The sequence below is a fragment of the Pogona vitticeps genome, chromosome 2 (genome assembly GCF_051106095.1).
Source record: "Pogona vitticeps strain Pit_001003342236 chromosome 2, PviZW2.1, whole genome shotgun sequence".
Classification (NCBI taxonomy): Eukaryota; Metazoa; Chordata; class Lepidosauria; order Squamata; family Agamidae; genus Pogona; species Pogona vitticeps.
The window spans coordinates 25,708,210-25,732,350 of record NC_135784.1 but is presented as its reverse complement, the minus strand read 5'-3'; the positions used below and the strand labels follow the sequence as shown (position 1 = coordinate 25,732,350).

The window sequence follows — 24,141 nt, the reverse complement described above, 5'->3', positions numbered from 1 at the left end:
TAGTGTGGCTGAGGAGGCCAATACGAGAGTGACATTTCCTTCCACACTGAAGACAAACACAATCTCTCCTCTGTCCAGCTCCCTGATTTTGCTGTTTTCAGGACTGCCTCTTGGCCTCGGCCTGCTGGACAAGGGTCTCTTCAAATTGGGAGAGGCCATGATGCACCGCCTGCCTCCAGGCTGAACGCTCAGATGTCAGGGTTTCCCATCTGTTGAAGTCCATTCCTAAGGCCTTCAGATCCTGCTTGCAGACATCCTTGTATCGCAGTTGTGGTCTCCCTCCTAGTCATAAAGGAGTCATACAGGAATTGTAGTTGGAAGGATGAAGGAGCCATGCCAGAAGTAACCAGAACTGCCACCTTCTTCTCCAGTGCAGGAGGCAAGTGCAATGCAACATAGAGCTGTTAGAGATCACACATCACGGGGCTGTGCATAGGAACTGACTGCCACCGTTGCTTATTTTTACAATGTGGTGGTATATCAAGGTGCATTATACATGTTGGGTTGGATATGGCAGTTGGTGGTCTGTTGGCATCTGTTCATCTTCCCAGTTCGCTGAATCATTCTTCTGTGATGACCTTCTGAGGCAGAAGAGGCAGGTGAGCAGGTACTTATCTGTTGGGTCACAATGAGCATCTGATGGTGGGCTCTGGAACATCTTTTGGCAGTGGGGCCTCTTCCAGTTCAACAGCTTGGCATCTACATATCTGCCCTTTTCTCTTGGTATACTGTTCCCGCCTTCTACATTCTCCTCTTCCTGTTCTCCCTTTAACTGAGGTCATGAAGGCACTGACAGTACTGTGTCTAGGAGAGGCTGTTGTATTGATCTTCCTAATTAGAGCTGTCTTAACACAGTCCCTCTTTTATCAGCCTTCTTTTGTCCATCCGAGTGAACCACATGTCTTATGCTGACGTCACCTGTTTTCAGATTCATAACTCTGAAGCAGACCAAAGTAAAATTGTTCAGTTCTAGAATCCAGTTTGTGCCTTTTTAGGAATATAAGAATACACAACACACTGAAAAACTCTAATGAGTGTTAAATTTGGCTTTTTGGCACGCCACAGTTTAGATGGTGTTTTGTGGTGCCCAATCTGTTTTTGGAGATACATTGCTCACTCCAAAAATGACTGGGTGACTCCATGTCTGTAAGCATGCATCTTTTTTCTTAGACATTCCATTCTGTTCTGTTTGGAATACTCCTATGCAAATTTTCTTGTTCCTCATTGAATGTTTTTGTGTCTGGTGCGAAATTTGCTTGTACCATTATATGTCTGAATTGTCTTAGGCATTTCTCAAAACAAAACCGATTAACAAAAATATTCGTGTCATGGCTCATACTCAAATGCCACTTCAGAAATGGGCACACAGCATGCCTTGTACACAGATTAACTGGGTTGCAGGCAAAAATATTAAATTAAATGTTAATATTAAATTACATTTTGGCTTGTTTGTACTGTCAAAGTTTACTAGACAATGAAAGGTTGCCTACGATTAGTCACTGTTAATGGACATGGACAGAACGTTTCATTGCTTGGTAGAAGGTGATGAAACAGAAAACAGTATTTTCTTAACCAGTACCTACATTTGAATTGTGGTGCTGGAGGAGGCTCTTGAGAATCCCCTGGACTGCAAGGAGAACAAACCTATCAGTTCTAAAGGAAATCAACCCTGAATGCTCACTTGAAGGACAGATCCTGAAGCTGAGGCTCCAGTACTTTGGCCATCTCATGAGAAGAAAAGAGTCCTTGGAAAAAACCTTGATGTTAGGAAGGTGTGATGGCAAGAGGAGAAGGGGACGGCCGAGGATGAGATGGCTGGACAGTATCTGCGAAGCAACCAACATGAACCTGACACAACTCCGGGAGGCAGTAGAAGACAGGAGGGCCTGGCGTGCTCTGGTCCATGGGGTCACGAAGAGTCGGACACGACTAAACGACTAAACACACACACACCTACATTGCTGATTGGTTTAAGGCATTGTACATTTGATAAAATTGAAACCTGTTATACATAAAATTAATGTCAGAAGCTTACAAACAGTGCTGAAATCATGTTACAACCAAATACTTCCGATCTGAATATTTACAGTATATATGAACATACCAATCTTATAGGTTGAGTGAAGTCAGTTAATTATAAAAGCAAACAAATTGAGATGAAAAGGAGGGGAAATTATCTAAATTTATACAAGCTTTTATTTTGTATGAATAATTTAATACTGTCTAAGGTATACTTAGTCAGTGAACTTCTTTCCACATTATATTTTATTTGCCTTCTCCACTGTGTGAGTTCTTTGATGCATCCTAAGGGCTTCTTTATCACAGAAGCTCCTTCCTTATGTATTTAAATGGCTTCCCCCATGTGAATCCTTTGATGCTGTCTAAGGACACATTTCCCACTGAAGCTCTTGCCATACTCAATGCATCAAAATGATTTCTCCCCTGGGGAAATATTTTGATGCAGCCCAACATCCCATTTCTAATTGTACAGCTTCTCCCCTGAGTTGATGCTGCCTAATGTACTCTTCCTCACTGAAAACTCTTTCCACACTCTATGTATTTATACGGCTTCTCCCCAGTGAAAGCCTATTGATACCACATAAGTCTACTTTTCTGACTGAAACACTTACCACACTGTGAACCGATATTTCTCTTTCATGCAGCCTAAGGTAAACACTCTCTGTTTACTTTAGCTGTTGCAACCCCCCCATGCATTTATATGGCTTCTCCCCTCTCAAGAGTCCTTTGATGTCACCTAGGTCCTGAGGTACCATTTCACCTGGAAGTTCTTTCAATACTTTTTAAAAAAGGAAAATGTGCTGCTTATATACCACCCCAGAGCACTTAAAGCATTCTCTGGGTGGTTTACAAGTTAATTATTCAGGCTACACATTGCATCTCCAGTGAGCTGTCTACTGCATTTGCCAACCTCAGAAGGATGGAAGGCTGAGGGAACCTTCAGCCATCTAGGGTTGAATCTGGGTTGTGAGCAGGACTCTGGCAGTTGTACTGCAGTTTATCCTCTGTGTCAGAAGGCCACTCCGATATGCATTCAAAAGGTTTTTCTCCTATGTGTTCTTTTAATGCTGCTTAAAGCTCCATTTGTGACTGAACACCTTACCACACTATATATGTGTGCGTGTAGTTTTTACCTGTGCATTTTTTGATGCCGCATAAGACTCCCTTTCTGACTGAAGCTCTTCCCACATGTTGTGCACTGATATGGTTTCTCTCCTGTGTGTGTTCCTTGGTGCTGCCTAAGGTGCCCTTTCTGGCTGAAAGGCTTTCCGCATTCCATGCACTGATATGGTTTCTCTCCTGTATGAATTCTCTGATGGACAGTAAGAGATGCACTCTCACTGAATCTCTTTCCACATTCCATGCATGCATATGGTTTCTCCCCTGTATGAGTTCTTTCATGCTGCCTAAGGACCCCTTTCTGACTGAAGCTCTTTCCACACTCCATGCATTCATATGGCTTCTCCCCTGTGTGATTTCTTTCATGGCGATTTAGGAAAAATTTATGGCTGAAGCTCTTTCCACATTCAAGGCATTTATATGGTTTCTCCCCTGTATGAGTTCTTTGATGCTGCCTAAGGATTCTTTTGTGACTGAAGCTCTTTCCACATTCCATGCATTGATATGGTTTTTCTCCTGTGTGATTTCTTTCATGCATTCTAAGGTAACCCTTGGAAGTGAAGCTCTTACCACATTGAAGGCATTTATATGGTTTCTCTCCTGTGTGAGTCCTTTGATGCAACTTAAGGTTTGCTTTACCGATGAAACTCTTCCCACACTCCAAGCATTTATATGGTTTATCTCCTGTGTGGATCCTTTGATGCAGCCTGAGGTTTGCTTTACCTATGAAACTCTTCCCACAATCCAAGCATTTATATGGTTTCTCTCCTGTGTGAATTCTCTGATGTAGCTTAAGATTCCCTTTCTGACTAAACCTCTTCCCACAATCCAAGCATTTATATGGTTTCTCTCCTGTGTGAGTCCTTTGATGCAGCCTAAGGTTCGCTTTGCCTATGAAACTCTTCCCACACTCCAAACATTTATATGGTTTCTCTCCTGTGTGGGTCTTTTGGTGTAGCCTAAGGTTTGCTATACCTTTGAAACCCTTCCCACAATCCAAGCATTTATATGGTTTCTCCCCTGTGTGAGTTCTCTGATGTAGCTTAAGATTCCCTTTCTGACTAAACCTCTTTCCACACTCTGTGCATTTATATGGTTTCTCTTCTGTGTGGGTCATTTGATGCAGCCTAAGGTTCATTTCACCAATGAAACTCTTTCCACATTCTATGCACTTACATGATTTTTCTCCTGTGTGAGTTCTCTGATGCAGCTTAATGTTCCCTTTCTCACTAAACCACTTTCCACATTCCATGCATGTGCATGGTTTCTCCCCTGTGTTATTTCTCTGATGCACACTAAGGCTTTCTTTCTGACTGAAACACTTGCCACACTTCAGGCATTTCTCTCCTGTGTGAGCTTTTTGATGTAAAGCAAGTCTAGAACAAAAAATGAAGCTCTTCCCACATACCATGCATTCACATGGTTTCTCCCCATTTTTGCTGCTTTGATCTGGACATGTTCCACTATCCCTGGAATGTTTGCCAGGGTCCATGCCTTGACGTTGTTTTGCTCTTGACAAGATTATGCCGTATCTCCTTAATTTCCCTTCTGCCTCCTGAGAACCAGAGGACTTTTCCTTTTCTTTCTTGAACTGCTTTTTCTCTGGTCTCTTTCGATTTCCACGTAAGCTTCTTTGTTCCTTAGGCTCCTTAAATTCCCCCAATACAAGAGGTAGGTTCTGGCAATTCTCATCCTCTTGACCATCACCTAAATCTGAGAGAAAAACAGGGATAGAATATGCTGTCAGGGAGGTGTTAGGTGTTCAAACTTAACCAAAGATTCCTTTCTTCCTCCTTTTCCTCACTGTCCCAAGGATGATCACCTTTTCTTCCCTGTCCCTCCTGTGGCTACTTGGTCATCTTTTTATGAATCTGTTATCTACAAATCTGACAGGAATTCATTTCTGCATGATACTCGATATGAATCGTTCCCAGTCTTGGGTCCCCAGGTGTGCTGGCCAGGGATTCTGGGAGTTGTTGACCAAGAACAACTGGGAAGCCACATTTGGGAACCACTGCCCTACATGGTTTTTACTAGGCACCAATACTGTGCAAACAGGAGACAAACAGAACTGCAGACATCTTGGGGAGGGAAAGAGAAACAAAACTTGAGAAATCTTAATGCTTGTCTTTCTGTTCGTCTAGCAATATTCAGAACCAAAGATCAATAAAGATGGCCTAGGGCTGAGCCATTGCCCTGTACTGTATTAAGAGATCCTCATCAGTATATACTTGCTCTACTTCATCTGCAACATCTGTTAGGGTAGGGGGAGCATCTTGAATTACATATTTTTATCTACTCCTCCTAAAAGAGGGAAGATAAGGTGATGTCATCAACATCCAAGGACAAGATCATGCATACAATGTTATTCCATGGAGCACCAGAAAATAAATATGTAGGTTCTTGATCAAATCAAGCTTAACTTCTTACTCGAAGCTAAAACAAGTAACCTGGGGGAATGGCATTTTGGACAAATCATAAGACTCCCTGGAAAAGACAATCAACCCAGCTTGCTGGGGAGGCAATGTGTAGCCTGCATAATTAACTTGTAAACCCCCCAGAGAGTGCTTGAAGCACTATGGGGTGGTATATAAGCAGAACACTTCGCTTTACTTTAGATAGTGTTGAGGGCATGAGAAAAGAAGAAAGATGTACTGTGAGATGCACTGACTTCATCAAGGAAGTCTTTAATTTCCCAATATCTGAGGAGGACTGCTAATGATTAGACCTTTGGAGGCCATTATTTCAAATTTCCTTATATCAGAAGTAAAATGATGACATATAATGGTCACTGGATCCAAAGTCACTCTGGACTTTGGATAAGATATTGTTCAGAAAGGACCACAGAGGACTGTGTTGTCCAAAAACAGAAGAAAGTAAATTTAAGAATAGCAGAAAGGAAACAAGGCAGCCATAGGCATGTGTCTTTGCCCAAGGAGAAAAAAATACTAAGCTATGTCTGTGTTCCAGACCCCAAAATAAGTTTCTTTTTCCAGGGAAAGCAATCTTTCGGGCTACTGCTGAATGGAGGCTAGGAACAGAGAATGGCACATGGGGCTGTTGAACACGTACTCTTGGAAGTTGATGCGCAAAAAGCAGCGTGGTTCATCTGCCATGTTTTCAGAAGACAAGTGTAGCACTAAATACAGGAGGAAAGTAATCCCAGAGACGGACAGACCAAGCTGGTGGACTCAATACACCTTGTGAATGCATCATCCTCCGTAAGAACATCATCACAGAACCCTCCAAAAGGTCCCACAACACATACCAAAGCAGGCTCCCCAGAGTCCCAGACAAATAGATACTCTCCTTCTTCCAGTTTATTACAGAGCTATTTAAGACTCTGAGGCTGATCTAGGCCTAGCTCTGCCTGGCTTTCCGTTCAAAAAGAAATCTCCCAGCAAGCACTGGGACAGGAAGAGGAAGCTTGGAGAGAGCTAGGCTTACCTTAGCCTCCAACCTTCTACTGGGCCTTTCTCGCTGGTGAGCTACATGTGTCTGTCAGGTAGGATGCCCAGAATGCAGAATTATGGGATTTGTATTGAAAGAAATCCAATACTCCCATCTATAGCCATTGTATCCACCACCTGGGGCATTTCTTATGTGTTCCTTCTGCCCAGAAAGGCTTTCACAGGACCTTCAGTCGTGCTAGCCACTGGCATGGATTCCGTCCTTACCCAGAGAGGTTACCATCCTGTAGATCTCCAGCATGACATCCTTATACAGAGCTCTTTGGCCTGGATCCAGGAGATCCCACTCTTGCCAGGTGAAAGACACAGCCACCGCCTCGAAGAACACGAGCTGCTAGGAGGAGAAGACAAATTACCTACTCAGATATGCACTTCTAAACATAAAGGCAGGCTCCTACCGTTTGGTGGCAAATAAGAACTGGGTGGCTTGGCAAATATTTGCCACCATAGAATAATGGAGTCAGAAGGGCCATAGAAGGCAATTGAGGCCACTCCCGTGCTCAATGCAGGTGTACAAATCTGCCTATCTTTGCAGGATCCATGACCTCCTAAGAAATATGGGAAAGTCCCTCTCCATATTTTCCTAATAATCTCTCCCTTACCTTAGGTAGGTGTACTGACATTGTTTCCAGTCCACCACTATCAGGAGTGAATCCACAGTCTGCCTCCGTTGCCATCGCACTCTCTGTAAGACAGAAAAAGGAAGCATAAGCCAGGTCATCTCAGAAACAGGACCTCTGCAGCAGGAAGATTTCCAACCTTTGTACTCATTTAGGTTTCAGGGCTTCTGTTATTACAAATGACACCTGTAGCTGTAGAGAAATGACCTTTCACATTTTCTTCCACGCTTTTGGTTGCCAGCTTCTCTTCCCAGATTCCCATGTATCTCAAATAGTATGGGAGACCCAAGAGAACCTTGAGAGATGCCACAAGCTAAAGGCTGACGTGTCTGGTGGCTTTTATATGATAGGAAAGGCAATTAACGGAATTAATTTCAAAACACCTGTGGCAAATACTACGAGGTCTTCCGTAATCCAGAAAGCATTGCTGTGTTGTCAATTCAGTGATGGCCAAAATAAAATGGATAGTAGGTGTAAAAAATGATCCCCAATATGCAGAATTCTGAAATGTTCTCAGATGCTAAAATGCGTAAATGAAGAAAACTGCCTTTGCCCAGCAAAGACTTTTGTAGATCAAATAAAGGATTTTTCAGTGGATGGTTCTTCTACGTCGTTTTCTAGGCATATATGTGCTCTATTCAGTCCCACTGAGGAATTTGCCATCTCCAGACAGGCTAACCATCTGATGATAGTTATGAACAGATGTTATGAATTAGAGACGGGGGGGTATTTGTATACAAACACCCCTGCAGAGGTGGACATAATGAGGGTTCAGTGGCAGATCACTGATCTGCCGCTGCTGCGGGCGCCGCAGAGCCTTCCAGTGGCTCCGAAGATTGCATTCGGCGAGCTACTCTTTAACCTAGCAGAAAGTCTGGTCGTCCGGCCTCCTACCAGGAGTGGTGAGCCGAAAGCTATCTTTGGAGCCAATGGAAGGCTCCATGGTGCCCACAGCAGCAACCGATCGGTGAGTGGACCGTCCAGCCCCATGGGGCTGGACCCTCATTATGTCCACTTGTGCAGGGCAATTCATATTTGTATATGAATACAAATACCCCCAGCTCTAGTTATGAACCATCTACACAAACAATCCAGGGAATAGCTGGATGTTTGAAACCAGATAAAAATCTATCCATTTGCCCTCATTGTGACCAAGTGAAATGCATCCTTACCCAGCAAGATCACGTTCCTATAGTTCTCCAAAGTGACCTCCTTGTACAAAGCTCTTTGGCGTAGATCCAGGAGATCCCACTCTCCCTTCATGAAGTACACAGCCACCTCCTCAAAAGACACCAGCTGGAAAAAAAAGAAGAAGAAAGAAACATTTTCTGCTTAGGAGAAATCTCCTGGTCTGGGTGATATTTTGTTTTAATACTTCATAATTCAAGATTTCATGTGAGAAGTACTGCAACAGTGTAATGTAGAGGTCATTTTCTAGCTTGAAAAGAGACAGTTTTCCAGCAGTTGATGATCAGCTATCAGAATTATATCAAACGTGTTACTGCTGGCAGAAGATTATATTATAGATGTGTTCTATACTCATTTTACATTTCTTTGCTGTTTTCATTGCTATAAGCATTTTCAGTCTTTTTCAAAAGAAAAAAATATATTGAAGTAGCAATGATAATAAGAGTAAGAATAATACCCCTCCATGGGCACAGGCCTTATTGAGGTGGAGGGGCTTGCATGCTTCAGTGAGGTTGAGAGCTATGCTGAAGGGTCTCCCAAGCCAGACAGATCTCAGCTGAGAAGCCAGACTAACTGTGTCCACCAACCATCAATGATGATGAGAGGAAATAAACAGAAATCCATACAGGAGCAGTCGTTGCTCAGGTCAACAATGACCACATCAGATGCTAGAGCCCCTGGGCATCTCATGACAAATGGGCTACAGGGCTCAGCAGACCCTGTTGAGGGACGAGGGCAGGCTGCGGAAAAGCTAATGGAACAACGTAAACGCAAAACTTGGGACTCTTGTTGAAAATCAAGAACTTATGAAATGTTATTAAGAGGCAAACTCAACACCCCGTGGTTTTCAAAAATGAATGATGGAAATTTGGAAAAGGAAACACCCAAGTAGTGGCACAACTGAACAACGATCAATGGACCAGAGAAGGTTTGTCATCTGGAGTAAAATGTTTTCAGAACTACAAGAACTAGAAAAGGTGGCAAAATCAACACAGAACAATGACCATACTATGGAAGGATCCTTGACATTGCAATTCCAGGGTATGCCAGAGCTGAAAATAAAGAATTGGAAAAACTGACAAAGTACAGAGACTTGGCCATCGAACCATCTCGCCTCTGGAAGAAACACCCTTCGGTGGTCCCCATAGTCATTGGGGCTTTAGGAACAACACTGAGAAATTTCACACTGTACTATAAGCAGTTGCAGATCTCAGAAATCACACCATCAGAGCTACAAAAAAAGACAGTATTGGGAATAGCAAACATACTGCGCAGATATTTAACAGATAGGTTTTTTTGTTAAATCTGTTATATAATACCAGTCAATGTATAATGTTGACTGTGCCTGGTGTTCCTTAATAATAATAATAATAATAATAATAATAATAATAATAATAATAATAATAATAATAATAATAATAATAATAATAATAATAATAATAATAATAATAATAATAAGACAACCAGTAAGAATAAGAATTCACATTCTACACTTTGAAACAGTGGGAAGCAGTAAGGCTGTCCAATTCATTTCTCTCTGGGGAGTCTTCTCTTACCTGAGGTGTCCGCAAAGTTATCCCTTCACCTCCAACATCCAGAAGAGACAACCCAGGTTGCATCTCTGATGCCACCACACTGCCTGAGAAGATGACAAAGGAGACATTTATGTATGCGTTGAAAATATTTTTATCCCACCTTTTTCCTTAAAAAGAACCCAAAGCAGTTTACATAATTAAAAACACAATAGTAAAAGCTGACACCAGGTTGTTTAAAAAGCAGGAAGTGGAGCTGAGGAGCAGTCCCACCAGTCTCCGCTTCGGGACCTCCTCTGCTTTCCAATTCAAATTCCAATGGAAGTCAGGATCATTTTCCAACCCTTGCGCTCTGCCTAGAGAAATGGACTGGGGTCCTCTCTCGTCAGGAGTCTTCAAGGGGACTCGGTTGCATCCCTTCCACTACAAACATCAGTTATTTCACCCTCCCTCACACAGATACATACCTGAAAGGCTGTCTCCTGTCTACTAAGGGGCTGGCAGGAAGACTGGTTGGGGGGGGGGAGGGAGGGAAACCGCAGCTCTTCCCAGTCGGTCCAGTTCTGGGTCAGAAGCCGTCACTGGTCTCCTGTGCTTCACCCTCTAAGCCTCCCAATCTCCCTTCTGCTCCCTGGTAAGAAAATGACAACTCATTGGGGGGGGGGGGGGGGACGACTGAAAAACTCTTTTTTTTAAGAGCCCATCCGCCACCCACCCCAACAGTGGAAAGGCTTTCTTTTCTGCGCGTCCTTTCTTCTCCCAGTTTAAACCTCAGGGTGACTTGATTAATTGATTGGTTGGTTGATTGATTGATTGATTGATTGATGAGTTTGCTGGATAGCTCAGTGGTTTAGGTATCTAGCTGGGAGATCAGAGCCTGAATATGATGCACGATCAGCTCCCCAGCAAGGATCCCAAGAAGGAAGGGCTGGGAGGGGGGGTATCTCTTTCCCAAAAATCACCCCAAGCCATTTCTCCCCCTCCCCGGTCCCCCATCATCCCACTGTCATCCTCTTACCTTCTTGGCTCCAGGCAACAGTCACAGCAAAAACAAACCAAAAAAACCCCCTCCTCTTTCCTCCCCGGAAGACTTTTAAAAAAGTGCATCGCTTATTTCATTCCCCACCTTTCAACGAGCTTGCCCTTCTAGGAATGAAAGCTCTGTTAATTTAACCCTTGGAGGGCTGAGCGGCAGAAGCTGACCTTCCTTCGCCTGCCCCCTCCCCCCTTCCCGTATTAGCCATGATGATTTTTGGCTGCTGAGATTTCAATCCAGAATCCACGAGAAGGGAGCTCCAGATGCAGTGGCGGAAAGGGATCAAGCGTACAGATTCCCAGCTGATCATAGGGTTATTAATACTCAATATTATTGCACTAAATTCCTGTCCTTTTTAAGTTATCTTGTCATTTCTCTTTGCATGCGTTGCATAACCTGTTAATTAAATTTTACAGTCACTTAATTAAGAGTGGCCCTTGATGGGAAGGCAAAAAGGTGGAGGTAGGAAGACTCTGGGGAGAGACTGGTTCCTCTTGGTGCCCATGTTTCAACTCAGGTTGAAACTCTTTCCACACTCTGTGTGTTTCTAGGGTGCCTCCTCCCTGTGTAAGTTTGTTAAAGTAGAGAAAAGTTCTCTTTGTAACATGGATATTTGAAACTGAAAGGCATCATACCGCAATTCCAATAAAGCACCAATGAAGGGTTAGGATTTCTACAAAGAAACATATGGTTTTCAAAACAAGATCACTTGTTCTCAAAAGAAAGTGATCATAAAGAGAGCTGGGACCTCGCCCAGTGATGTGATGTTTTGGTAATGAGCAGAAAATCTACATTGTGCATAGATTAAAATAGATTGGAAGCAGCAATCTTTTTCTGGTTTATACTGTTCAAGTTTATTGGGCAATGAAATATTTGTTACAATTAGTCATTTCTTGGTATAAGGCAAAGAAACATAAAACAGAACATGGAATGTTTTCTGTACTAGTGCCGGCTGAACTCCTTACTTTAAGCTACTGGATATCTGATGAAATGGAAACCTGCAAGCAAGTCTCGTACAGAAAAAATAGAATGATAGAAGCTTACAAACAGGAGGGAACTTGCATTGCAATCAAATGCTTCCAAAGGGAATATGAACTCAAAAGAGAATCATCTAGTCTAGTACCAATCTTACTGGCTAAATTGATATGGTGCAGCTACACATGGGGAATAAAAGCTAGATATTTTATTTTGCTTGTTTCACAGTTTCAAAACCTGGTCCCTCTTGCTTTATCTGCCTTGAATTGCTGTTGCCTATATAATAAATAGTGGCTTTTTGAGAGTCCACACTGCACTTTTCCAATCCCTTTTACCCTGTTTCCCCAAAAATAAGACCTAACCTGAAAATAAGCTCTAATATGATTTTTCAGGTTGCTTGTAATATAAGCCCTACCCAACCCAGTTAAGTGAAACCCTGCCCTCCACCATTGTGCAGCAGCCAGAAGATGACATGACTGTATTTTAATAAATGTAGATGGCTGTACATGAAAAAATGGTCCTCAATAGTGCTACTATCGTAGCACTATTGAGAGCGTCCTAACCTATGGCATACTGCTATGGTTTGGGAATAGCTCTGTAGCGGACAAAAAAGCTGTACAGAGAACCATAAAAATTGCCCAAAATATCATCGGGCTCCAGCTATCAACCCTGGATGACATCTTCACATCCCGCTGTCTAAGGAAGTCACACAGCATCCTGAGAGACTCTTCCCATCCTGCTTATAACTTTTTTGAACTGTTACCATCTGGCAGAAGATATAGAACAATTAAGACTCGGACCACACGTTTTCTCAATAGTTTTTATCCCAGAGCTATAATTGCAATTAATAATGAGCTTAAAGACCACCAGTAGTGAATAATTAGTTGGACTGTGTTACTTGGCCTGCGGTGTAGATGTTTGTATTTTTAGTGGGGGATTTTTAGTGGGTGGGGAGTGTTTGGGAATTTTTATGTGTGCATGTGGGCCTGCTCTCTGGGTGTCTGTGTGAATTTCATTGTACAGTGGTGCCTCACAAGACGATGTTAATTCGTTCCACGAAAATCGCTGTTAAGCGAAAACATCGTCTTGCAAAACATGTTTTCCCATTGAAATGCATTGAAAACCTGATAATCCGTTCCAATGGGAACGGACTGTCATCGTAAAGAAAAAATCGCCATAGGAAACATCGTTAAGCGAAACGCGTTTCCCAAGCAAAGACAGCCGTCTAACAAAACAGCGACCATTAAAAGACCTGTCTAGCCAAGCAAGACCAAGCTGCCAAAAACATCGTAAAGCAAAAAACAGGGACCTAAAATGTAACCATCTTGCGAGGCAAGGTCCCTAACATCGTAAAGCAAAAATCGCCCATAGGAAACATCATTATACAAAACGCAAGATCACTCCGAAAACCTCATCGTAAAGCGAATTCATCGTTATGCAAAGCTATCGTCTAGCAAGGCACCACTGTATAGGTACTGTATATTATGTATAGACTTACAATGACAATAAATTTGATTGAAATAAAACATCCCCTGAAAATAATGTGCTTTTTTGGAGCAAAAATTAATATAAGACCCAGTCTTATTTTCAGGGAAACACGGTATTCTCCCTGCCTCTCTCTACCGCCCTCCCCGGTATTCTCCTTTTCCTCATTCCCCCTTCTCACCTGTCCCCATCAACTGTTCCATCTGGACTCATTTCAGGAGGAATTAATGAGACATACTGACCACTGGAAAAATAAAGCAACCAAATAAAAAACAAGCTAGGCTGTCACATCACTTAAAGGGCTATGTCATACATCTTGAATTTAAAAAAGGATAAAGTTAAAAAGTACAGTGGTGCCTTGCTTAACGAGCGCACCATATAACGACGAATTCACATAGCGATCCGTTTTTTGGATCGCTAATGCAAAGGCATACCGACGGTTCCAATGGGCAAAACTCGCATTGCGAAGATCGGTAAGCGTTTCACTTACCGATCTTCGCATTGCGATGTCGCGGAATCAGCTGTTTGGCGGTTCCAAAATGGCCGCCGGACGACCCAAAATGGCCACGCGCAGTGTTTTCGCGCCCTGCCCTCGCTTACTGAGGGCGCGAAAATGGCTGCCGCTATAGGGAAACATTGCAGAACGGTGAGTTTTGTGCCCATTTGGAACGCTTTTGTGCCCATTTGGAATGGGTTTCCCCATTCCGTATAGCGATGTTTTCCCATAGCGAAGGTTAATCCGGAACGGATTAACCTTGCTATGTGGGGCACCACTGTATATATTACTGAGGTAGTTAACATCACCCATGCTCATGAAGGGGGAATATCTTGTAGTGGCTTCCATGTATGCACCACTATCCAATCACATATGCAGGAAAAGGGAAGTGGAAGTGAATGTCTTAAAATAAACAACCCCTCATCACTTGTTCAAAATAAATGGACAGGCCCCTTAAGAAGTGTGTGCTGAGTCTCGGTTGGGCAGCATGGACTTCATGCAGGGTAACAGTAACACAAACAGCAGAGTATTTTTTTACCCTGTAAGAACACCCTACGTTGGTATAAAAGTGAGTCCATTAGGACAGAAGGAGTAAAGTTACACAACCTTCTCTCTTGTATGAATACTTTCCTGCTGCTTAATACACACTTTGTCAGTGAAGCTCTTTCTACCCTCTACAGTTTCTCCCGTGTGAATTCTTTCATGTTGCCGAAGGTACCCTTTTTGACGAAAGCTCTTCCCACAATCCATGCATTTATATGGTTTATCTCCTGTGTGAATCCTCTGATGCTGACTAAGATCACCTTTCCGACTGAAGTTCTTCCCACACTCCATGCATTCATATGGTTTCACCCCTGTGTGAATTCTTTGATGTTGCCTAAGGTAACCTTTTTGATGGAAGCTCTTCCCACACTCCATGCATGTATAAGATTTTTCCCCTGAATGAATCTTCTGATGCTGTCTAAGATTCCCTTTCTGACTGAAGCTCTTTCCACACTCTGTGCATTTAACGGGTTTCTCCCCTGTATGAGTTCTTTGATGCCGCCTAAGGTACCCTTTCTGACTGAAGCTCTTTCCACAGTCCATGCACTTATATGGTTTCTCTCCTGTGTGAATACTTTCATGCCCCCTAAGGTGCCCTTTCTGACTGAAGCTCTTCCCGCACTCCATGCATTGATATGGTTTCTCACCTGTATGAATCCTCTGATGCTGTCTAAAATCCCCTCTCCGACTGAAGCTCTTTCCACATTCCATGCACTGAAATGGCTTCTCCCCTGTGTGAGTTCTTTGATGCAGCCTAAGATTCGCTTTCGCAATGAAGGTCTTTCCACACAACAGGCATGTATATGGCTTTTCACCAGTGTGATTTCTCTCATGCTGCCTAAGGTTCCCTTTCTGACTGAAGCTCTTTCCACACTCCGTACATTTATATGGTTTCTCTCCTGTGTGAGCTCTTTGATGTAAAGCAGGGCTAGAACTAAAAATGAAACCCTTCTCACATACTATACGTTTACACAGTTCCTCCCCTTTGCTGCTGCATTGATCAGAAAATGTTCCAATGTCACTGAAGTGTTTTCCAGGGTCCATGCCTTGATACTGTTTTGATTCTGGCTGGATAATGCCATATCTCTTTAATTCATCATCTGTCTCCGGAGAACTGGAATATTCTCTCTTGTGTTTTTTGCACTGGTTTTGCATTTGATTCTTTGGTCCCTTTGGATTCCTACATATTTCTCTTCTTCCGTTGGACTCCTTAACTTCCCATAACACAAGTGATGGCTTCTGGTAGTTCTCATCTTCCTGACCATCACCTAAATTTAGGAGAGAAAAAGAGGCATAAAATCTTGTGAGGACGTTTCAAAGAGACATGGGATATTTAATCAGAGACTGAATGATTTGTTCTCGAAAGCTTTCACGGCCAGGATCCGATAGTTGTTGTGGGTTTTTCGGACTGTTTGGCCGTGTTCTGGAGGTTTTTCTTCCTGATATTTTGCCAGTCTCCGTGGCCGGCATCTTCAGAGGACAGGAGCCAGAACTCTTATCTGTGTTCTGGATTCACACATGGCCAAACAGCCCAAAAAATCCATAACAACCAACTGTCCCCTCCCTCCTTTCAAGGATGATCACATTTTCCTCCCTGTGTGCCCTGCAGGAACTAGGCCATGTTTTCAGTAACCTGTTATCTCCAATCCTGACAGAAATTTGTTTATGGAAGGTACCCTATATATTTTAATAAACATCCCAAACATTCTAGAATATTGGCAAAACTCTTCCAGCTTGTTTCTGATCTATATTTATTACTTATCAATCTACTTATCTAGGCAAGATACATTAAAGGAAACTGTACTATAAAGACTACAAATCCAATCTTATGTGAAAGGATGTACAACCTCCTACAGACCAGACAATTTATGAGGAAGCAACCAGTCCCTTATAAGGCCCTCTTCTTTTTCAATGACATTTATTTTCATTTTCTAGCTGTGATCAACCCCATTACAAGAGCCGAACAATTATCTAGTACAGTGGTGTCCCGCATAGCAAAGATAATCCGTTCCAGATAAATCGTCGCTCTCCAGAAAAGTCGCTATACAGGGCAAAAAACCCCATAGGAACGCATTAAACCCTGTTTAATGCGTTCCTATGGGGACAAAACTCACCGTTATGCGAAGATTCCCCATATGGCCGCCATTTTCGCCGTCTCGGGAAGCGAGGGCAGGGCGCGAAAACACTGTGGGCAGCCGTTTTCTTCATCCGGCGGCCATTTTGGAACCGCCGATCAGCTGTTCTGCAAACATCGCAATGCGAAGATCGGTAAGTGAAACGCTTACCAATCATCGCAATGCGATTTTCGCCCATTGAAATCATCACAATGCGATTGCTTTTGCGATCGCTAAATCCGCATTGCTATGCGGATTCGTCATTAAACGGGGCACTTGCTATGCAAGGCACCACTGTATTCCCACCAGCTATCCCTCAGAGAATGTCAGAGAGGGCTAAAGTTTGATGCAAACAATATCATATGCTGGCTCTAGTCCTGAGAAGCTCCTTTTGACTCCTGTCATTTTTGACCCTGGATCATCTTGTGATTCCAACACTGTGTTCCACTTATATGGACTTCCTGCCTTATGACTCTAGGTTGGACTGCCCTCATCTTGAACATCAAATTCTCTAGTGTAAAACTTGGACTGCATAAATCCAGGTTTTGGCATCTGTCAAGCCAGCTCCTATCTTGAGCATGCACATGGATCTCCTGAATTAATCAGATCTTATAAAGCAAGAAGAGTAGAATACTGCCCTGAGGGATCCTGAGCTTAAAATGCCATGAGAGGGAATAAAAACTGTAGAAGCTCTCTTTCTGGAGCCGACCATGAAAGGACAAGCAGAAACAGTGCAGAAATGTCCCCCTGTGCACAAATCTGACACAGCTCTCTGACAACTAGATGTTAAGCAAAGGCTTAGAAATCCTTTGTGGGAGTTATTCAAATAAATGGCATCCCCTTACTTTTACGTCTCATAGGATAAAAAAATATACAGGAAAATATCAGACTATTGATCTCATTATATCCACTGTTTGATCTGTCATAAGTGTCACTGAAGATGTGATTTTTGGATTTCTGGGAATAAAAACCTCGCAATTCTGCATTCTGGGAATTCTACCTGACAGAAAACGCCTCACATACTCCTAAATATGGATTATCTGGGAGAAAGACCTCACTTAAAACACTTTGAGAGTGAGCTAGGCCTAGTTCCGCCTAGCTTTCTATTCAGAAAGAAAACTCCCAGCTAGCACTGGGACAGGAAGAGGAAATCTGGGAAGAGCTAGGCTTACCTCAGGCTCAGATCCTTCCATTTGAGACCTTTCTCCCAGGTGAATCACATTTAGGTTCCTGTAAGGTTACTCTCTATCAGGCAGAATGCCCGGAAGGTAGGATTATGGGATCCATAATCCCAGAAATCCAATTTGCAGTGATTGTGTCAACCACCTGGGACACTTAGGTGTTCCATCAGATAAGAAATACTTCAAAAAAAGAAAAGCAAGCATCCTAGGCATTGGCATGGCTCCTTACCCAGAGAGGCTACCATCCCATGGATCTCCAGCATGACTTCCTTATACAGAGCTCTTTGGCCTGGATCTAGAAGATCCCACTCCTGCTGGGTGAAATACACAGCCACCTCCTCGAAGGACACGAGCTGCTCAAAGAAAAAGAAAAATAATCTACCCAGATACAGACACACACACCCAAATATAGCCAGATTCCTATCATTTGGTGACACATAATAACCGGACGACTTTGCAAAAACTGTTTCTCCTTTCGCTTTATCTTTGCCAGATTCATGACATCATGAGAAATACAGAGAAGTTCCGCTGCATCTCTTCATAACAATCCTGTCCTTACCTTAGGCAGGTGTACTGACATTGTTTCCAGGTCACCATCAAGAGGAGATGATCCAGAGCCAGCCCCTGTTGACATTGCACTCCCTGTGAGGGAGAGAAAAGAAGCATGAGCTGGACCATCTCAGAGGTTCCTGCTCAAGCTGCTGTCTTGTCTTTTAAAGAGAGAGGAGAGAAGATGAGCTTGGGGAGGGCTGGTAAGTGAGAAGAAGACTATTCCAATCTTTATACACTTTTAGGTTACATGGCCTTCAAAAGTGGTGTCTGGCTTTCTCAACACTGTAAATAAATGGTATTTCATATTTCCATTCTTGGCTGTGCCTTAGAGTGTGTAAACATAAAATTAAAGGATGTGTTGAATCCTGTCAACTATTATCTGAATGGACACTAACTTTGTGTGAGAGGAGACTCTGGGAGCATGGGGAGAAGGGGAGAGAAAAATAGATGAGAGAATAGAAATGGCATCTAAGTGGCAGGAGGTTCACAAGAAAGACTCTGAGATGTGCTGAAATTGTTTTCTTGCAGAGGAAAAGGGAATCGACAAAAGAAAATGCAAGCGGCTTCCAGAAACCCCTCAGCACTTAAGTGCTTACTGTACAGTGATCAGAATCCTGTTGTGTAGTTATGCCCGTGTCACTGAAAGTTTTTGAAATGGGTGTGAAGTCAGGTCTGGGTGAATATCATACCCAGGAAGCACTTCCACAGGCACAGTTGCACAATTAGTTGTAAAATCAATGGGGCAATTAATAATCAAAATGGAAAGTAATTCCAATGGGATATAACTAAGGCACGTGCCCTGTGACGACCCCCAGGAAGAGGCATATCTGGCACACTAGCTTTAATTGTGGAAATGCACCCCTGAGGACCCGCGAGACCTGGACATCCAGGTTCCAGGATGAGTCCAGTATCAGATCCAAGCTGCAAATCTCTGTTTTCAGAGGAAGTGTAACCTCCTCCAGCGTTAGTTTGAAACCCTATTCCCTGATCTGCCTTTTGACTGACCATGAGCACTCCCGGGGTCTGTATGAACTACAGCATGAAAGCCAACTCTGCAGATGCAGTAGTAGCAAAAGAATTATTTCTTCACCACCACTGCCGTCACAAAGCAGACCTTCCTGTGGGCTCTAATCCATGTTCAGTCAGATTTGCTGGGAGCTTTCCATCACTTTCACTCTGGTTTCCATCCCACGGGGAAATAGAATTTGGATATTAGTGCAAGAGGCTCTGAAGAAAGATTCTCTGAAAAAATACTGGAACTATTTTCATGTGACGGAATTGCCAGGAATATATATAACAATAAAACAATAAATCATATAGATAGATAGATAGATAGATAGATAGATAGATAGATAGATAGATAGATAGATAGATAGATAGATAGATAGATAGATAGATAGATAGATAGATATAGCTATATATATATATGTGTGTGTGTGTGTGTGTGTGTGTGTGTGTGCGTGTGTATATATGTGTGTGTGTGTGTGTGCATGTGCATGTGCATGTGCGTGTGTGTGTGTGTGTGTGTGTGTGTGTGTGTGTGTGTGTGTGTGTGTGTGTGTGTGTGTGTGTGTGTATTTGGACCTCATTCTTTCCCACAGAGGAATTCACCACCTCCGGGACTAGGCTAACCATCATCACTGTGACAGATGTTATAAACCACAAAAAAGAAGGATCCATTGAATAGGTGGTCAGGTTCCCAAAAAAAAGCAACCCATCCTTTTGACCTCATCCTGACCAAATGGAACGTCTCCTTACCCAGAAAGATCAGATTCCTGTAGTTCTCCAACATGACTTCCTTATGACTGGCCTAGATCCAGGAGATCCCACTCTCTGTGAAATACACAGCCACCTCCTCAAAGGACACCAGCTAAGGATAGAAAGCAAACATCTAGCGAGGAGGAATTTCCTAGTCTGTGACTTTATTTGATGTTACTACTGCTTAAGTGAAGACTCCACATGAGAAAAACAGTTCACAACGTAGAGCTTATTCTCCAGATAAAGAGACAGCTTTTCACTGCTTGATTTTCAAATATCAGCATTATATCAATTAATTACTGTACTCCTAACTGTTGTTATTGCTGGCACAAAGCTATATTATAGACATTTTATCCTATACTTGCTTTTACCTTTCTATGCTATTTTCATTGCTGCATTTCATTTTTCTTTAAAAGAAAAATAACCAAACAGTACTAGTAGTTTTTATAGTGTACCAGTAGTAATAACAACAATTCACACTCCATGTTTTGAAAACAGTTTGAAGTAGTATAGTTGTTCCTTTCATCTCTCTTTGATGAGTTGTCTCTTACCTCAGGTGCCTGTAATGTTATCCTTTCCACTCCACCATCCAGAAGAAGCAACACTGCATCTCTGATGCCAGCGCACTGCCTGTGGGCAAGACAAAGAAGATATGAACGGAGCCATTTCTTGTCCATGAGTCAGATATAGCCAGCCAAGGTTCACTGTCCGATCACATAACTTTTCCAGCCTTGGAGAAACTCCAGAAAAAACCAACCAAACAAAAAACACTTACAAAATTCCAGTTCAGTTGAAAAGCAGACAGCGGAGCTGAGGAGGAGCCCCTCCAAGCCCTGTTTTTCAAGTTCAAGTGAAAATCAGGACAGTTTCCATCTCTACTCTCTGCCAGAGGTGGGGGGGGGGGAGACGACTGCCCGGGGTCCTTTTTGGTCAGGAATTTTCAAGGGGACTCTTTATCACATCCCCTCCAGTACAAACGTCAGGCACAAAATGGCTATTTCCCCCCTCTCCCACCCATGAGACTGTTTCCTTTCTATCAAAGGGGCTAGCAGGGAGACTCCTGCTGTTTAAGGCCCACTTTGTACTGGGAAGCTTGGTTCCTGTGTGAGTTTGTGTCGCATCCTTCTTGTTGATGCCTTCCTGAGATCAGCCCAGTCTCCGGCAGCCGGGCAAAGGGACTGTGCAGACTGAGTGCCGATGAGATCTGGCACTAAATCGACTCAGATGAGATCTGGCACTAAATCGACTCAGGAGGATCTGTCTATTTCGGTATTCACTGTAACCTGAGGGTTCATCAGCTGAAGGCAGGTGCAAAACTGGAACTCAAAGGGGTCTCTGAGAACCTGACCAGCTCAAGAAACGGTTCTGGAGGCTCCCCCTGCAGAAGCCCTGGCTGGACTCCTGAAATTCATCCCCAGCACCCCAATCTCCCCTTGGCTCACTAAGAAGGAAATGACAACAGCCGCTCTGGTTGTGGGCGGGGAGGTGAAAAAAATTATTTATTTATTTATTTATTTATTTATTAGATTTTTAATAGATAAAAGCACATCAATACAACAAAAATAAAATAACAAAAAATACAATTATAACAATTAATTCCAAGCGACATATTACCAAGATGGTATGATTTAAAAAGAAAAGAAAAATAAAGTGTCTTGCTCACATTCCCCCATCATCCCACTGTCACCCTTTTTTTTCTTACCTTTTGTCCTCTTCCCCGCTAGGCAGGGCCGTCCCCAAAATGTCCCCCCTCTTTCCTCCCCGGAAGACTACAAGAGGCGCGTCGGTTATTTTCTTCCCCATCGTTCTCACGGACTGCCTCTCTAGGAACTCAAACTCTGTTCTTTTAACCTTTGAAGGCCTGAAGGGCAGAAGCTGTTCTTCCCTCTCTCTCGCTGCCCTCCTTCTCACTCCAGTTCTTTTTGTGGAGTCGCCCCCTTTGCAGGGATTTGGGCTGCTGAGGTTTCAGTCCCGAATCAGTGAGAAAGAGAGCTCCTGATTCAGAAGGGGGAAAGGAAACAAGCGTGCAAAAAACTCCAGGAAAACAGACTACTACCCTGTTTCTCCGGAAATAAGACCTCACCTGAAAATAAGCCCTTAAGTATGATTTTTCAGGATGCTTGTAATCTAAGCCCTACCCCCAAAATAAGCCCCAATTAAGTGAAACCCTGCCCTCCACCCCTGTGCAGCAACCAGAAGAAGATGACAGGACTGTATTTGAATCAAGGTAGATTGCTGTACATAAAGAAAATAAAACGTCACCTGAATAAAAAACATAATCAGAGATCTGAAAGCATATTTATCTCATTGCTTCCTTCAAATCTGACAGTTAACTATCTTAAGTCTCATTAAAACTGTGAAACAATTAAGACCATGAAGTGAAAAGCACCACACTGAAAGATTGACGACCAAAGTATCATCTTCGTAATTCCCCAGTACTCCAGGGAACAGCCAGCCGTACATGTGCCAGATAAATAGCAATGTTCATTCCAAATGGACCTCCCAGCAGAGGATGTTCTTCACCTGGGGTACTGCAGTATAGAGAAAGCCCCCCCCCTGCGCATCTCCATGACTTCAACTGGACCAGAGGGAAAGAAGAAATAGAGCAACATGTGTATCCCACAGCATCACAGAACTACACAGCTGGAAGACAACCCATCGTTCGTCCAGGGGAAGAAGACTGCACCGCCTTCCGAGGTAGTCCATTCCACTGTCAAACTACTCTGCGTATTACCAAGTTCTTCTTCATGCTCTTTTCTCACCATTTGTATCGACTGCTTGAGGTCCTATCCTCTGAAGTGGTAGAAAAAGAAGTTGTTCAATCTTCAGCATGAGAGACCTTCCAATCTGAAACCATCAGGTCAATTCGCCTTACTGTATTCTCCTTTCCAGGTCAAACATGCCCAGCTTCATCCATTCCTTCTTCATCTTGGTCTTCCCTATTTCTCCCTGTATCTAGACATAACATGGCTGTGGGCATTGCCTAGGAATACAGTGGATTTTTCAAGCTGCCATACTGTGCATGTCACGCTTAGCTTTGGTCTACCAAAATGAGTGGCCCTGGCTGCCAGATGGGTGGTAAATAAAAGAAACCAACAAACATATAAATAAATACTAAGAAACTCCCACACAATCCTTTTTGTGTATATTGCTGTGCAAAGCCAGTTATCACCCCTCCTATCTTTGCACATCTGGTTTTCTCTCCCCAAATGTAAACCATTTCCTCTTCTGAATGCTTTTTTTTTTTTCATTTTGGCCCAGTTGCCCAACCTCTTAAAAATCATTTTGAGTCCTGAGTTGCTCTTTCCTCTCAGATATTAGAACCCCCCGCTACATACACACAGTTTAGAAATATGAATACGGATGTTTCTGGTAGAAACTCTTACTTCTTGTTCCTTTGCAGTTTTTGTTTTCAGTATTTTCTCTTTTTTTTTCAGTTCACCACCCCTTTTCTTTCCTATGAAAGGGTGCCCCTCCCACCCCCGTTGTTTTTCCTGTGAATTAAAGAGGAGGGGGAGAAAGAATGCAGCTGGTGGAGCAAAGAGTCAGAATGTGGTGGTGGCAAAGGAAAGGAAATTTTGGAGGTGCTTTCTTGGGAATCCATGAAAAAAAAGAAAAGAAAAAGCCTCTTCTTGTGCTTTTTCCTTTCAATTTAACGTGAATATCTCATTGCCAACAAGGGACCATGGGTGAGCACGGTGTGGCTAGAAACACTCAGGCCTGTCGTATTCTCTACTTTACCTTTTGCCAGCTTGGCCAGAGCCTCCTGCTAGCTTGGCCACCACATCTTAGTCACAGGAAGAGAGAGACAAGCTGAGAGGATGGCCTTTGGAAGAAGGTCTATGATTTTTCTCCACCCCTGCTGGGGTGCTGTGGGGTGCCCTGAATACAGATACCACCATTTCAGTAAGAGAGAAAATGAGAGGGTCCCGGACTCCCTGCAGTACAGGAGTGTGCTCAGGACACAGGCTCTATAGACCTGGATCTTGGTATATGCCGTCGCCTTCTTACTAAGCCATTCTCTCTTTGTGAGTCTAGAGAACATGGTCGCGT

The 24,141-nt window shown here is 43.1% G+C and overlaps 1 protein-coding gene across 6 annotated transcripts; it reads right to left on the bottom strand.

Moving 5' to 3' along the window:
- Nucleotides 1-1,438: 1,438 nt before the first annotated feature.
- On the bottom strand, nucleotides 1,439-22,238 carry LOC140701288 (uncharacterized). Of its 6 annotated transcripts, XM_078388533.1 has the most exons (9): nucleotides 21,791-22,238; nucleotides 20,640-20,718; nucleotides 20,089-20,200; nucleotides 18,338-18,420; nucleotides 18,008-18,131; nucleotides 14,669-15,751; nucleotides 13,351-13,369; nucleotides 1,954-4,433; nucleotides 1,439-1,579 (listed from the first exon to the last, which is right to left on the bottom strand). In XM_078388533.1, the coding sequence occupies exons 3-8, from the start codon at nucleotides 20,120-20,122 to the stop codon at nucleotides 3,149-3,151; spliced, it is 2,628 nt and encodes an 875-aa protein (XP_078244659.1). In that variant the 5' UTR covers nucleotides 20,123-20,200; nucleotides 20,640-20,718; nucleotides 21,791-22,238; the 3' UTR covers nucleotides 1,439-1,579; nucleotides 1,954-3,148. The 6 variants fall into 6 exon arrangements, with proteins under 6 accessions (XP_078244659.1, XP_078244656.1, XP_078244655.1 ...); XM_078388530.1 differs by lacking the exons at nucleotides 13,351-13,369; nucleotides 14,669-15,751; nucleotides 18,008-18,131; ... (2 more) ...; nucleotides 20,640-20,718; nucleotides 21,791-22,238 and adding exons at nucleotides 6,816-6,939; nucleotides 7,211-7,293; nucleotides 8,401-8,524; ... (1 more) ...; nucleotides 10,416-10,579; nucleotides 10,967-11,114 and having other exon boundaries at nucleotides 1,954-4,851; XM_078388529.1 differs by lacking the exons at nucleotides 13,351-13,369; nucleotides 14,669-15,751; nucleotides 18,008-18,131; ... (2 more) ...; nucleotides 20,640-20,718; nucleotides 21,791-22,238 and adding exons at nucleotides 6,816-6,942; nucleotides 7,211-7,293; nucleotides 8,401-8,524; ... (1 more) ...; nucleotides 10,416-10,579; nucleotides 10,967-11,113 and having other exon boundaries at nucleotides 1,954-4,851.
- Between the last annotated feature and the right edge of the window lie 1,903 nt (nucleotides 22,239-24,141).